General features: G+C 40.4%; 1 protein-coding gene across 1 annotated transcript in view; it reads left to right on the top strand.

The window, feature by feature from the left end:
* Uggt2 (UDP-glucose glycoprotein glucosyltransferase 2) overlaps positions 1-15,308 on the top strand; it is a 188,522-nt gene extending 173,214 nt beyond the window's left edge. Inside the window, exons 37-39 of the mRNA XM_005374097.2 lie at positions 6,535-6,651; positions 11,320-11,446; positions 14,730-15,308. Of these exons, the coding sequence (XP_005374154.1) occupies positions 6,535-6,651; positions 11,320-11,446; positions 14,730-14,752 (267 nt within the window). The 3' untranslated portion in view covers positions 14,753-15,308. The remainder of the gene's footprint in view (positions 1-6,534; positions 6,652-11,319; positions 11,447-14,729) is intronic.
* The last annotated feature ends 670 nt before the right edge of the window (positions 15,309-15,978 follow it).

Raw genomic sequence — 15,978 nt, forward strand, 5'->3', positions numbered from 1 at the left:
ATAACAAATGCTGGAGGTGCTTTGAGGAGAAAGGAACCCTTTTCTACTGTTACTGTAGATTGGTGCAACCACTGAGGAAATCAGTGTGGAGATTGCTGAAAACACTAAAACTAGAGGTTCCATTTGACCCAGCTATTCCCCTTCCTGATATCTTCCCAAAAGAATTAAAAACATCATACTACAGCAATACATGCACATCCATGTTTACAGTGGCACAATTAAATCTTGGAAACAGTCCAAATGCCCATCAACCAATGAATGACTAAAAGATTTTTTTATACAGTGGGGTACTAACCTCAGCCATAAAGAAGGATAAACTTGAGAGGTTTCTAGGTAAATGAATGCACCTTGAAACCATACTCTTAGATGAAATAAATCAAATACACATGTAAACATTACATTATTTCTCTGATGTGAAAAACTGAAAGTGTAAATAAAGACCAAAATGTATACTAAATATTATGAAATAGGAGTAAAATACTCAAATGGAAAGGGGGAACTTTAGAGGGGAGAAGAAAGAGTAAAGTAATTGGAAACAAAGATCTTGTAAAAAAGGAGGAGAAGAGTCATTGAAGGTACAGTAGGGGAATGGGAGAAAAGGATATACAAGTACAAATTCTCTATGACGAATATGATCATTATGTGTATGTAAAATGTACCAGTAGATTAGAGACTTTGAAAAAATACAGCTGGGGAGTGCAGGCCCTTCAGGGCCTGGCGCACCCGGCCACGCAGGCACCTGCTCGGGGAGGCCATGCAAGCGCCTGGAGAGGCAGGCAGCAGGCGCCCAGGAAGCAGCGTGGAGACGTGCGCCAGCCCTCGGGTCAGTCACTGCCGCGCAGTCAAAAAACACCATGCCACAGAGAAGCACTGACACAATAGGCTGGCCCGAAAACATATGTGAACCATCCTGACATGGAGAAACCTCTGGGAAAACATGCCACATGGCCCTGCCCTTGAGAGCCAGAAAGGTCTGGAGTCAGCCGAGGAGCAGCTGATGAACAAGGACTCGGAGAACACAAGAGTACTGACACCCAGTGACTCAGAGGTCAAGCTGACTGGGGACGCAGAAACCATTCAGGAGCTGTAAACCAGGAGGACCTTGTGTAATACATGGGGAGACGCCCTGGAAGCCATTCTTCCCGTCACTGTACAGGCTGTGGTGGAGGAGTGAGTGGAGCTCCAGAGAGGTCTGCACCAAGACTTCCTGAATTACATGGGTGCCTATTATTCAGATTTTGAAGAACTGCCTTCATGGAGAAGATACATGTCTAGGTTACCTGCCTGGGACACTTTGCACCTGATGGTGCTGAAGACTGACTAGCAGGCCAAGGACGTCATCCACATGTTTCTGCTGCCTGTGTTGACAGTTGGGGAGAGGACGCTAAGTGGTTGCATGGTCCCAATGTGCTGGGAGGCTGGAGAGAACATCCCTCTGCTTTCTTAGACAAGAGGCATTGATAATGCATACTTCCCTGGATCCCAGTTCAGTAGAGGGACAAACTATTCTTAGAGAAGTTTATTACTCAGTCAGCCCCAGATAGTAGAAAAAAGCTACAAAAAAAAATGGCTTTTGCCCCAGATAGCTCACTTGAGATGTTAGTAAGAATTGCCTCCTCAGTATTTTATAGCCATGACAAGGAGGAGCCCAAGGAGAGAAAACAAAGAGACTGAGAAAAAACAGCTGCCTTTGTTGCAGCACTAAGAGAAACAGACCCTATGGTTGATTCTCAGAGCCCCAACAAGAACTCATTGACTACATTCATCTGCTACTGCTGTCAAAAGGCAGACCTCCTCAAGAGGGACTGCCCTAAGAAGTCTCCTGGGCCATGCCCTGACTGTAAAGGTGACCACTAGAGGTCAGACTGCCCTCTGAAGCGAAGGCCCCAGAGCTCAGACCCCTCCTACCAGCTGGTCCAACAGGAATGAAGGGGGCCCAGGGCATACTCTGCCTTCTCCCTCTGGCCAGACCATTATCTTCAAGGAGGAGCCCTGTGTAATCATGACTATAGAGGAAAAAGTCAACAGCCTATTGCTGGACACTGGTGCTAGTCTCTCAGTCATCCTTTTCAATCCTGGCCTTCCTTCCAGCCGTCACACCTCAGTGAAAGGAGTCACTAATGAGGAGGTAATCTGCTATTTTTCACAACCTTAGGCTGTAACTACCCGTTAGATCTTTCTTGCATATCTTTGTTTTCCTGAGAAACCACTTTGAAGATACCAACATGTATTACAGCAGCCATTGATAATTTCCTACCAATCTGTCCATAACCCTGTAATGTTTCTATTGTTCCTATGCTGTTTCGTAAGTGGAAGTATGTTTATTACTATGTGTTTTCCACAACAACAATTGAGACTAGTCAGTGATTATTTAATTGATCACTCGTGTATAGCTCTATTTGTTTTCCCTAGAAACCACTTTGAAGAAACCAAAGTATAGTACAACAACCATTGATAATTTCCTACCATTTTTGTCTGTAACTCACTATTATTTGTCTTATTTGTTTTCCTGAGAAGCTATCTTGAAGATACCAATAGGTAAGATAACAACCATTGATATTGTCCTACCACTTTGTCTGTAATTCAGTAAATCCCCCTATTACTGTTATCCTTCTTTTACTCTTTTAAATAAATAAATAATACAATACCATTTACATAAGTATCCAAAAAAATGAAATACTTAGGTCTGAATCTAACAGCTATAAGCACTCAATGAGGAAAACTACAAAAGTTTGACAAAAGAAATCCAGGAAGAAATAAGCAAGTATTGTGGCGCATACCTATAATCCTAGCACTTGGGAGGCTCAGGCAGGAGGATTGTTGTGAGTTCAAGACCAGCCTGAGCTACAAAGTGAGCTCAAGACTGGCCTAAACTGCATAGTGAGTCTTTGTCTCAAAAAGAAAAAAGAAAAGAAAACAAAAAAAGCAAATGTTGAGTTGTTCCATATCCATGAACAGAAAGGCTCAATCTCATTAAGATCTCAGTTGTTTCCAACTCAGCCTATATATTTAATACCTAAAGGTCTGAGCAAGCTGCTTTGTGGATCATGACTGATGCTGATTTTCTTTTTTAGAGAAAACTCAAAATAGCCAACACAATAATGAACAGCAAAATCATAAGACTAATACTACTAGATTAAAAAGTCTTACTATGAAGCTATAAGACCATGTATTATTAGCAAAAGAATATACAAATAGATCATTAAAACAAAATAAAGAGCCCAGAAATAGACCCATACAAAAATAGTCAATTGATCTTTGACAGAGGAGCAAAGGCAATGCAACAGAGCAAAGATAGTCTTTTGAATGAATGCTACCTTTCTCTTACAAACGAGTGGGTATTATTATACATACAAAAAGTAAAAATAATGTCTTAGAACCTAGATCCTTCACAAATATTAACTAGAAGTAGATCTTGGCCCTAAATATAAAAGTGCAAAACTATGAAACTCCTTATAAATAACATAGAAGAAAAGAGATGAACTTCCATTTAGCAATGGCTTTTTAGGTACAATACCAAAAGCAAGTTTGAGGGAAGATGTAACTCATATTTTTGAACTCATTGAAATAAAAAACTTCTGCCATGTAAAATTTGGTATGAAGAAAAGACAAGATTTTTTTGCAAAAAAATCCAAAAGATACAACTGATAACACACTGTTAACCAGAATAAAAACACTAAACAATAAAATAGTACAATTAAAAGTGTGCCAGAGACCTCACACCTCACCAAAGGACATATGTAGAGCATATATTTTCATATGCTCTAAATCATATATCATCAGGGAAACACAAACAATAATAGGACAATTCAAAAAATGAAGCTAAATGTTTATAGTAGATTTATTCATAAATGCCCAAACTTGGAATCAACCAACCAAATCAATATATGCCCCTATGGTCATTTGATTTTTGACAAGCATGCCAAGATATTTAATAGGGAAAGAATCTTTTTTACTAAATATCCAGAACAAGAGTATATCTACATATGAAGAATTGAGTTTTACCCCTGTCTCACAAAATAAAAAATAACTCAAAATTGTTCAAAAACTAAATGTAGGACTGGGGATATAGCTCAGTGGCGTAAGCACTTGCCTGGGAAGCCTGAGGTCATGAGTTCGATTCCTGGTACCAAAAAAAAGGAAAGAAAAAAAAGACTTAAATGTAAGAAACAAAACTATAAAACCTTTATTAAAGAAACTTAGCTGTAACTCTTTCTGACTGTAGACTAGGCATTGGTTTCTTGGATATAGTTATGGTTTAAATGTGAAGTATCCCCTAAAATCTCATATTGGGGGCAGGATCAGAAGGGACTCACTTATGGGGGCACTAACCTCATCAGTGGGTCAACCCTTTGATGAGTTCCTAGCTGAAGGTACAGGTAAAAGGTGGGACCTGGTTGAAGTGAGTAGATCACTGGGAGCATAACCTGAAGAATATTGTTGTCCCTGGCTCCTTGCCCTCTCTCTCCTTTGATCTCTACTTCCTGCTGCCACAAGGTTGGCAGCTTTCCCCCACTATGCCCCTTTTCCATGATGTTTGAGCCTTAGAGTCAGCTAACCAGGAACTGAAATCATTGAAATTGTGAGCAAAAATAAACCCTTTCTCCTCTAAATTATGTATGTCATGCATTTTGTCTGAGCAACATCAAATGACTAATAATACAAAATTGTTGGACAATTCACTACTGGAGTTGCCTCAGGACTTGCACCTGTGAAAACCATATATGTCAACACCATCCTTGTGGCCCTGCTTGGCCTGCTGATCTGCTTCATCAGGGCCAAATACCCCACTTGAGTAGAGGGCAAGGATTCCAAGGCCCACCTGGTGCACACCTCTGGGATCGCCTTTGCCATTTCCGAGTGGAACCCTCATGACCCCACAGCTCTTGCATTGTACATGCCACAAAACCAACATCACATGAATAATCCCAAGATATGCCACCAGTGTAAGCAGGAGGCTGGATTTATAAAATGTTCAGTATCCATACACTGGAATATTATTTGGCAATAAAAAGGATTCAAGTACCATTACATGTTATAACATTCATGAACCTTAAAAACATGGTGCTAAGTGAAAGAAACCAGATACAAAAGTCTTAGGATGTATGATTTCATTTCTGTGTGTCTAGACTAGATAAATCGATACTGATAGAAAATAGGTTATTGGTTACACAAGGTTGGGGGATGGATATAAGTGTATAAATAATCACATAAGAAAGTACAAGTGAAAACAATGGACTCAGGTACCTAATTTTCTAACATGTTCATGAGGTCAGAAAGAAATCACTTTGCATTGTATGTGTGTGTCACAGCCATGGTGAGTTGCATGGGTGTAGATGCAGAGATTTACATTTAACCAGGACAGTGACTTTTCTAAGAAAGTACAACTAAGTGAGACAAGAGTAAGACAGTTGAGAGTGTATTCAAGGAAATAGCTGAGAGTAAAGACATCAAGAATCCAGGGATAATAAGGTACTAGTAGAATCAGTTCATTGGAGGTCCCATAAGGTCTAAGAATATTGCTATCTGAGTACTCACGGAATGAGTTGGAGTGGTGAGTGTGAGGCTATAAAATTGAACTTACAGAAGTTTGATCTGTGATATGGGAACAAGTGGCTGGGAGAAATCGCATATAAAAGGAATTGGTTAATTTTTTATCCTGTAACCTTTCAATAATTGCTTCTTCATTCCCAGAGTTTTTCATCAGTTCTTGGGATTTTTGACATAATCTCATTACTTGCAAACAACATTGTTATTCCCTTTTCCCCATCTGTATACGTTTTGTTTCCTTTTCTTATTTTATTGCATTTGCCAGGACATCTTGTGTGATGCTTAATAGGAATGTTGAGAGAAGAACCCTAAAATGATAAATCCTAGAGCATAGACAAGGCAGCTCCTGCAAGTACCCTGCATGCTTCTGGATGAGAGGGAGCTCACTCTTTTGTTCTGGAATGTAAATTTATGTGGGAGAAGAGCTTTACAACACCTGGAATATGCATTATAGCTGGGAAAGCTCTCTCCAGAGATCTCTAATTTCCTAGGTTCATTTGTCAAACATCCTTGAACCCATATGTCATCAGTCTTTGCATAGAAAACCCTGAGCATGCCGGAATGTGAAAATACTCATTAAACACTGTTTCCAACAAGATAGTGGAAGGTCACCTCATAGTCTGGGCAGTGTTGTGGTAACCAGCATAAACAGTAACAGCAGGCAGAGCTGAGCGCTAATCCTTGAGAATCGAGGCAGGTAAGAGGCAGTGAGGCTGCACACTGGGGAGCACGGAGTAGAGGGCTCCTGGGCTTCTTTATCCATGATTCAAGGGCTGCAGCCTTGGGAGGTATGGGTGCTTCCATTGTTGAGTTCATTCATGACATAAGACACAAGAGTGTTGGATTGAATTAAGTATCCAAAACTTAAAAATGTGAGGATACCTGAAGTTTACATATGCTTTTTTGATCTGTTTGCAGTCTAAATGATATCTTCAGTTTCTTTCTCTCTAACAGCTGTACCTCTATGTGTAAATTTTCCTATAGGATCTTCCCAATGATATGATTTACCAAGTGGCCATTAAGTCCCTTCCTCAAGACTGGCTGTGGTGTGAGACCTGGTGTGATGATGAATCCAAACAAAGAGCCAAAACAATTGATCTGGTGAGTGTTTTCATTTGCAAATAACCAGTTGTGAAAATATTCCAGCAAACCTTTTCTGCTAACCTGATGTGGAAATGTTCAAACAGAAATCTTTTCTGTCTTACAAATAAAGTGGCACACACATTAGTGTTACTTAAGTTGGCAAGTAGAAGAGTGTGCTTGGGACCCCTGAGACCACCCTTTTGGGTTTGCTGATTGATGAGGAAGATTCACATGGTACAGAATATACTTGCACTCATGGCTATGGGTTATTGCAGTGAAAGGGTTCAAAGCAAAGCGAACGAAGAGAGAAAGCACATGGGGTGAAGAGAAAATCGGGTGCACGATCACAAGTGTCACCAGGTGTGGTGGCGCACGCCTGTAGTCCCAGCACTTGGGAGGCTGAGGCAGGATTGCCGTGAGTTTAAGACCAGCCTGAACTACATAGTGAGACACTGTCAAAAAAAAAAAAGATGACAAATGTCCTCTTTCTATGAAGTCACACACAACAAACAGTTCCTCAGGTAAATGGAAATTCCACATGTGAAGTGTTGCTACCAAAAAAGCTTATTAGAAACCCAAGGCCCGTAGTTTTTATGGGGGACTGGTCACCATGTAAGCACTTTCTATGTGGCATATATCAGATTCCCAACTCTTAGAAGAAGTGCAGGTTCTTAGCATAAGCCACTTTTGTAAAAAACATTTTAGGCACAGCCAGTCACTCTAACAAGATGATGAGACCTGTCCTGAGAACTAAATTTTCAGGTGCCAGCCTAGGGCAAACTAAATTTACAGGCAGACTTTTCTTAGAATAAGAATCTTGGATTTGCTATGTATCTTAATTACTTTTCTTTTGTTGCTAAGACAAAATACCCAACACCCAAAGTTAAAGGGGTAAAGGTTTATTTAGCTCACAGTTTGTGGAGGTTTCAGTCCATAACTGGCTGGGTCCAAGGCAGAGTGGCTTAGCAGAAGGGCATTGCAAAAGGGAAACAGTCCATGGCAGCAGAAGACAGCAAAAACTAACAACCAAACCTTACCAGCGTCTTTCTGCCCCTTTTATACTCCACCCAGGCTGCTGGGATTAGGGCAGTGCCAGTCCAGTCAGTGGACTGATCCAGGAATCAACCAGCCTTAACCTTTAGTCCCAACATTGCACTACAAGTCAGTCACAAACCTTAGATTCAGCCGCTTCTGAAAAAGGCCTGTCTAAAAGTACATGAGGCTTTGGAGGGACATGAAGACACAAACCATAACACTATAATAAATCTCATCCTCCCAAGGTATTTTGAAAAGAAGACAATGAGTTGGCTGAAAATGTTCATGGATCAGCCTTATCATCTTCAGTTTTAATTCTCCTGCCAATACTTTCCCAGAATAAAAGTTAATTTTGTCTAGGTATCCTACATGTCAATTTTTTTCCTTTTGTATTATTTAAAGATCATTTTTCTTAAATTTCATCATAAGTAGCTTAACTATCCTCTCCATTGTATTTCTTTTTTTTTCTCTCCATTGTATTTCTCCTAAACATAAAAGATTGCAAACTAATTTTCCAACTGTCTAGAACTTAAATTCTATAACTCTATTGTCTTTTTTTAAGATAGGGTCTCACTGTGTCATTCAGGTTGGCCTTAAACTCACTGCATAGCCCAGGCTGCCCTTGAGCTCACAGTAATCCTCCTGCCTCAGTCTCCCGAGACTGGGAATACAGACATGCACCATGCCTGACTACTACATTGTCTTTAATAGCCACAATATAATATAATTCTTTTCTGCCTATATTATTTTAATGTGCTAAGTTAAGTATAGAATAATTGTAAGATCTTCTTCGAAGAATAAACTAGCAAATGTTAGAAATTTATACAATTTTGAACAAAATAAGGCAAGACCATAAAAACATAGAGCCACTTACCTAGGTAGGTGTATATTTTTAAAAAGTAACATGCCAAGACAGTAGGAGGCAGCTGTAGCTGATAGAATGTAGTAGAAGCAAATAAAATGACATTGTTAAGAGGGAAGCAGAGAATTTTATAGAGAGAGATCAAGAACTTGACTGCACATTATTAAAATGTTAAGATTATGTTGTAACACATAGGGTGTGACTCACAGCAGTATTACAGATGTCCCTGGGATCTTTATTTAGTACCTAAGTTAACACAAGCTGCTGTAACAAATCTCATAGGCAGCCTAAGTGCGAATCCATTAGTGAGGAGTTTCCCTATGCATCGTGACTCGGAGCCCACTTGCTCCTTGACTTCTCACCCCTCACTTCCTGTCTCCGTCTCTGTTCATCTAGAGCTGTCCCTTCCAGTAGAGGACCCCTTGCCACACGTGGCTTTGGAGCACTTACAGTGTTGCTAGTGGGAGCTGAGATGTGCTGTAAGGTATAAAACACACATTGGATTTTTGAAGGCTCAGTACAATGAAAAGAATGTAAAAATATCCCATTACTAATTTTTGTATTGATTTCATGTCAGTAAGGTAGAAAACATATTTTATCTAGTCCTTTTACATTCTTATAAGTGACTGCTAGGAATTTTTTAATTATGTAAGCAGTTCAGTCCTATCTGTCTTGGATAGTGCTATTCTGGAGGAAAGAGAAGTAGGAGTGCAGAGAATGCATCCTGAGTCCTAAAACCTGGGCTCTTGGTAGGAGTTGGCCCTGTCACCCAACCAACCTGTAAGAGGAACTGAGAAATTTCAGTTTGGGATGAAAATACCTCCGAGAAATAGTGCTATTCAGAAGAGAGCGGGATGCATGAAGTTTGGTGTTCTTCCAAACCATCCCTCCTCAGAAACAAATAACGAAGAAACATGTTATTCTTGGTCAGCCTCTTTTAGAGAAAAGTTACGGGAATAGAGACAAATCCCAAGAATGGCCTAAAAGGTACGAAAAGAATATGATTAATGGCGTTGAAGGTAGGCATGAAAGTGTTTACGAATGTCATGCTGCTGTCACGACTCTCGGTTTCAGTGAAGCTTTTTCAGCCTTGCCATTTGGCCCTGGGTATTTATTTCTGTTGTGAGGGCTGTTCTGTTCCTTGTGGGAGATTCCCCCATTGACCACTAGATGGCAGTAGCACCCCACCACCCGTCTATCATGACAGCTAAAATCTCTAGACTCCAAAAGCTCCCATGTGAGGCATGTTGCCCCCTTACGAACCGCAAAAAAAGATCATAGCATCAGTAAACAGACACACACACACACACACAGTACAAAAAAAACAGTAGTACAAAAAACATGTTCTGTTTTAATAGTTTGTGACAACTAAAAAGAGAAAATAATTCTCAAAATCTTTATAGAAAACATCTGTGAAGAAAATCCTGTTTTTTTCACTGACTTTACAGAGATATCACTGGGGGGTCCACAGTGGAGTTCACTGGAAATACTTGGCGAATATAGCCTCATGGCTCATAACTGATAGCTTTCCCTTAAAGCAGTAGGACAGAGCAGATGGAGAAAATGTGACATAGGAAGGAGCTTCAGGACGCTTTCTGTATTGATGCCCTGTAAACACAGATGGGCTGCCTTCATAACGTGGTGACGCTGGGTCAGTGGTGCGTGCCCGTGACCCCAGCTAATGGCAGGCGGATATGAGAGAACTGCAAGTTTGAGGCCAGCCCAGGCAACTTAATGAGAGTCTGGTCTAAAATCTAAAAGTAAATTTTAAGAAGGGCCAAAGCTATAGCTCAGCATTGTCTCCCTGGGCCCAGTGCCCCCTGCTGGAGTGCTTGCCTGGTGTGAAGGCGGGGAGTACTTGGTGAAGTTCTGTGTTCCCCCGTTGTCTTTTCCGTCTCAATAAATGGCACCCACATTTTTACATTGCTCAGACCAAAGGTACTGAGGAGACCTTTGGTACCTCTTTCCTGACAGCTCACATCCAGCACCTCAGCAAATCCTGTCAGTGGTGCCTTCGGGTACATCCAGCATCAGGTCCTTATCAGTTCGTCCTATAGTGTTTGCCTTTGCACAGTTAGTTAATTTCCCAAACCTGAGACCAAGTAGTTTAAAATGACTAAATATTGCTGATTGTGTTCAGTTTTTTTTTCAGAGGAAAAAACTAAAACATACCCTTGCCCCCACAAAGTAATATGTGCAGGTTTTACTGCTAGTATGTGTGGAGTTGGAATCCGAGGAACTGACCTTCCACTTCCTGTGTTCTTCAGTGCACCTATAAAGCAGAGTAGTCTGTCAGGCTCCTTTTATGGAATGGAGATAGAGGCCTGGTATGGTGGCCCACACGTATAATCCCAGCATTTGGGAGGCTGAGGCAGGAGGATCACCTCAAGTTTTAGGCCAGCTGTGCTACATAGTGAACTGAAGGCTGTCCTGAACTACATGGTGAGACCCTGTTTCAAAAAAAAGAAATAGAATTAAATCTTCTTTGTCAAAGCATTGTGTAGAATTGTTCAGCATACTTTTTATGCACCATCAAACAGCCTTTCAATAATTTTATAATTTTTGATTGAAGTACTGGTATTAAGCAATTATTTGTAGAAGTTGTGATTTGTCATTTCACTTTTTTATTATTAAACTTGTGGAACTTTAAAAGCTTAGTAGGGTTCTGTTTTGGTTTTTTGTTTTGTTTTGTTTTGTTTTGCCCTAGTAGTACAGTGGAATCCTCAAGTATTTCCTTTTCATTTGCTGGAGCATGGTTTTTCACTAACAAAATTTATTTAATCTTTTAGTGCAATAATCCCAAAACCAAAGAACCCAAGCTAAAAGCTGCTGCCAGGATTATTCCAGAATGGGTGGAATATGATACAGAGATACGGCAACTATTAGATCATCTTGAAAATAAGAAGAAAAGTACAAGTAAGTCATTGTCCTTGCGGTGATGCCTTAACCATGCGTTGCATTAATGAGATAAGAATACATTAGACTCATTTTTAGTGAAGTCACCAAATGACTGTCAGAATTTCCATAAGTGTGTGGCCAGTGCACTGTGCTGTGTACTCCCACCCCTTTTTATTTTGAGAGAGGGTCTTGCTTGGTCCTTAAATTGCCCAGCTGGACTGGGCCCAACCTTGTAATGTCCTTGGCCTCAGCCTCCCAGAGTACTCTGAATCACAGGCATGTACCACCATGCCCAGGTATACTGTTTGGTTTGGTTTGGTTTGGTTTGGTTTGTTTTTTTATGGCTCCCATCCCAGTGGATCTGAGATGACAATCTCATGGTCTTGGTTTGCATTTTTCTGATGATCAGTGATGTTGAACATCTTTCCATATACTTATGGACCATTTACATGTCACCTCTGAAGAAAGATCTATTAAAATCTTGGCCTGTTTTTAATCCCGCTATTTGATTTTTTGTTGTTGAATTATACATGTTCTTTATATATTCTCCCGTTTTGGTAGGGTGCCTTTCCACTCCGTTGTGTTCTTTCATAGCTAAAGTTTAGGATCAATATAGCCTCTTTTTGTTGTTGTTGCTGCTTGTGCTATGCATGTTTTCCTGTAGTTTTATAGTTCTAGGTCTTACATTTAGATCTTTCGCTCATTTTGAGTTAGTTTTTGTATAAAGACTAAGAAAAAAAAAAAACTTCATTCTTTTTACATGTGGACATCCAGTTTTCTCGTCACCATTTGCTGAAGAAATTGTCATTTCCTCAGGGAGACTTGACCATATATTCACAGGTTTATTTCTGGGCTCTGTTCCATTGGTCTGTCTGCTTTGTACTAGGACCATGTTTTGGATACTGTACCTTTGTTCTATGGGAATCAGGAAATGTGAGTCCTCCGACTTTGTTCTTTTTCAAAATTCTTTTCAGAGTCCCTTAAGTGTCCATATAAATTTTAGGATGAATTATTTTCTTTTTCTATAGAAAATTACCTTCAGGATTTTGATAGGAGTTACATTAGATCAGTAGATTGCTTTGAGTAATAGAGACATCATAACAATATGAAGTCCCTCCTTCCATGAGCACTGAACTACATCTCTAGTCCCTTTGTTATTTGTTATTTTTTCATTTTGAGACAGTCTCACAAGCTGGGCTCAAACTTGAGATCCTCTTGCCTCAGCCTCCCCGAGTGCTTTGATTACAGGACTGTGCCATCACACTCAGTTTATGTCTTTGCATTTGTTTTTGTCTTCTTTCAGCAATTATTTTGCAGTTTTCATTGCACAAGTGTTTGGCCTTCTTAGGTAATTTTATCACCAATTTTTTATGCTGTAGTAAGTGGAATTGTTTTCCTAATTCTTCTATACATTTTATATTTGCATATTCTCTTGTATAGTTTTCCTTCCATCTGTGTTGGAAAAAATTTTTATCTTCAGCTCTTCTATTAAATTTTTAAAGAAGGGTTAATACTTCTTAATTTATAACTTTTTTTTACTGTCTTCCTTTTGATTTGTTTTATTCTTGTTCTACAAATTCACGGACCTTTCAAGTACCTCTTTCTGGTTTTATGAGACAAGGTCTCACAGTGTAGTTCAGGCTGGCCTTAAAGTTGCTATGTTGCCCAGGATGGCCTTAAACTCACCGCAGTCCACCTGCCTCTGCCTCCAGAGTGCTGGGATTACGAGCGTGCCCAGCTGACCTTTCAGATACCTCTTGAAAATACTAATTAGAGTTATAAAGTATTTCTTGGTTCTCTTGGCTACCTTGTTTCCCCAGTGTTCCCCAATGTGAGCTGTTTTGTGGGTTCATCTCGGTTCTTTTTCCTTCTGTTACCGAACACCTGGAGGTTCTTGGCTGCTTGTACATGTTTATGAAGGGAAGATTAAACTGACCCAAAGGGGTAGCTAGTATGAGTTTCCCTGCTTTGATGTAAATGCTTGTTTCTCCAGTCGGCTTCTTCCCTGAACAGAGAATTAATCAGTAGCCCCAGGTCTGCGGCAATAGTGTACAGCTAGTGGGCTTCGGAACAGGTGTATGGTCAGGAAACACATCAAGTCCCATCCCACACACAACCCCAGAGCCCCAGGAGGAACGTACGAGCACCGACATCCACGTAAAAATCTCTCTCCCCTCCTCTCTCCCCAGCCCCCCTTTTCCTCTCCCTCTCTTCCTTTCCCTTACCCAGTCCCCATTTTCTTTCAAGAAAGGCCTCTTCTTTTTATCTTGGAGTAAATACTAGGGTCTGTCTCTCTGTGTGGTGCGGAAGAGCGAGAATGGGGGGCCGCCAGGCACAGGCTGCTCGCGGCGTTCCTTCAGCTCAGCGCTTCCCTGCCTGCCCGATGCCGGTGCCCTGTTGGGGGCTCCCTCGGCCCTGCCTCAGCGAAGGCCCGCCTCAGCTGGGGACGCTGGGAAGACATTGCTTATGCATCATCCCTAGAATTCGTTAATCACTCTGCCCCAACAGTGTTGCACAGCCACTTCCCTGGCCTCATGATGTTATTCCCGTTTGCATTCATTATCTTTCCAGTGGAATTTAATGAAGAAACAAATCATCTACATTTTGAACTGGGAAAGCAGGATGTTTTTAAGTTGTATTTTAATTAATATCTACTTGAAATTGTCATTTTCAGTTCTCAATGCCCTTAAAGTAGTCCAGTGGGACCGCTTAACGGTACAGGAGAGGATCTCACGTTGGGCCTTGAGAGGCTTGCTTTGTGTGGTACTTACGTCTGTGTCTGAATGCTCTGTCTTCTCATCTGAGAGGACAGTATATGTCTCTGTTCTTGGTGTTTCCATTAGAGCAACAGGTACTATGTATATGTTGAATAATCTACTAGATCTGTAGTATTATTTTAGGCCTCCATCTGTAATTATTTACCTTAAACTATATGAAGTTTTAAATCTTATCCTATATTTGTATTCTTGTTTAATTGTTTCTGATTTTACTTCATAAAATGATATTTGTGGGCCTGTCTGGACCTAGAGATAGCAGATTAACAAGATGTAGTCCTTGTCTCGTAGACTCATAAGAGCTCACATTGTAGGTGAATAAAAAGGCAAATAATTATGGTACAGTGTAATGGACAACAAAATGTACAAAGAGCTACTCTCATGTCAGTATAGTGAAGCATGGAAGCGCTGAGCTACCCAACAAAAAGGTCAATACCTGTTTTTTATATAGCCCATTACCTTGGTGACATTTAAGCTAATTTTATATTTAAGATTTCAAGAACTAAAACAACTTTCCTTCCCTACAGTGTTGGCACACGATGAGCTCTAGCACCGGCTGGTGTGAAAAGGAAGATGAAAATGTGACAGCACATCTGCCACCTGCTGGGGAACTGTGGAACTACTGCTGAGACTAAGGGAGTTTCATTGATCAGTGACGTTCTTCAGTGTAAACAGTCAATTATTTAAAATATTTAATGTACTCAGTGTATGGAACAAATCTAAGTTATACAAGAAATGATTGTTGAGTATTTTAAACTACATTGTTCTTTTTTCTGATTGCTGCAAACACTGGGTTTTTACCAGTGAAAGTCTGATGTTGTGTCCGGTAACTCGGTAGAAAATAACCGACCTGCTGGTCCTCATGGGTCTTTATCAACCAGCAGCTGCCTTTTGTATCCCAGATTTGTGTGTATCCATCTTTCCTTATTCATAAAATGCATTCAAAATTAACAGAAACCTATTTTTTTTCCTCTAAAAAAGAAAAAGAACTTATGGTTATCGCTGAATACTAAAAGCAAGGCCATTTATATCATAGGTATTCTTTTAAAAAGGAAGTAATGTTGTACTATAATCATTTATTTGTCATAAACCATATGATGTTTTAATCTTGTGCTGTATTTATATTATTTTTTAGTGTTCCTAATTTTATTTCATAAAATTATATTCATGGGCATATATATGTATTTTTTAAAGACTTGTATGAAAACTAAATTAAGGATGTAAACCACTTCTTCCTGTTGTGTTCTAATAATACAGTAATAGTGAATGCTTAAAACTATCCAAATATTCTAGAATCACTGGACCTTGGAACTAGAAGAAACCAGTTTCATTTGGATCCTGTCGTCCAAAGAGTCTGAAGCAAGCTTGGGAAATGATGACTGTTTAAAAAGCTCTCCAGGGGATTCTGTTGATGAGTGCAGTGTGAGAAGCACTGCACAGGGCTGGGTGCTCGGCAGTGTGCCCGCTGCCTCACAGCGCTCTCCTCACATAGAGCCTCAAGTCGTCCTGGAAACCCATGGGGCAACAGGCACTCTGCACCTATGGAGGGGCTGCTCCGTCTCGGCGTGTAGTGAGCTGCGGGCTCTCTGCTCAGTGTCCTTGAGCTCTTCAGAGCTAGGCTAATCCTTCTGTATCCAACAGCACAGTCCATGGGGTATCTGAAAATTACCTGTTAGTCGTCTTTCCATCACTGCCACAGAAGAAAGGGGGCAAAAGTTTTCTTTGGCTTCTGGTTTCAGAGGTTTTCGTCCATGGTCATTTGGCCACTTTGCTTTG

This window comes from Chinchilla lanigera, unplaced genomic scaffold, assembly GCF_000276665.1.
Source record: "Chinchilla lanigera isolate Chin_1 unplaced genomic scaffold, ChiLan1.0 scaffold00003, whole genome shotgun sequence".
NCBI lineage: Eukaryota > Metazoa > Chordata > Mammalia > Rodentia > Chinchillidae > Chinchilla > Chinchilla lanigera.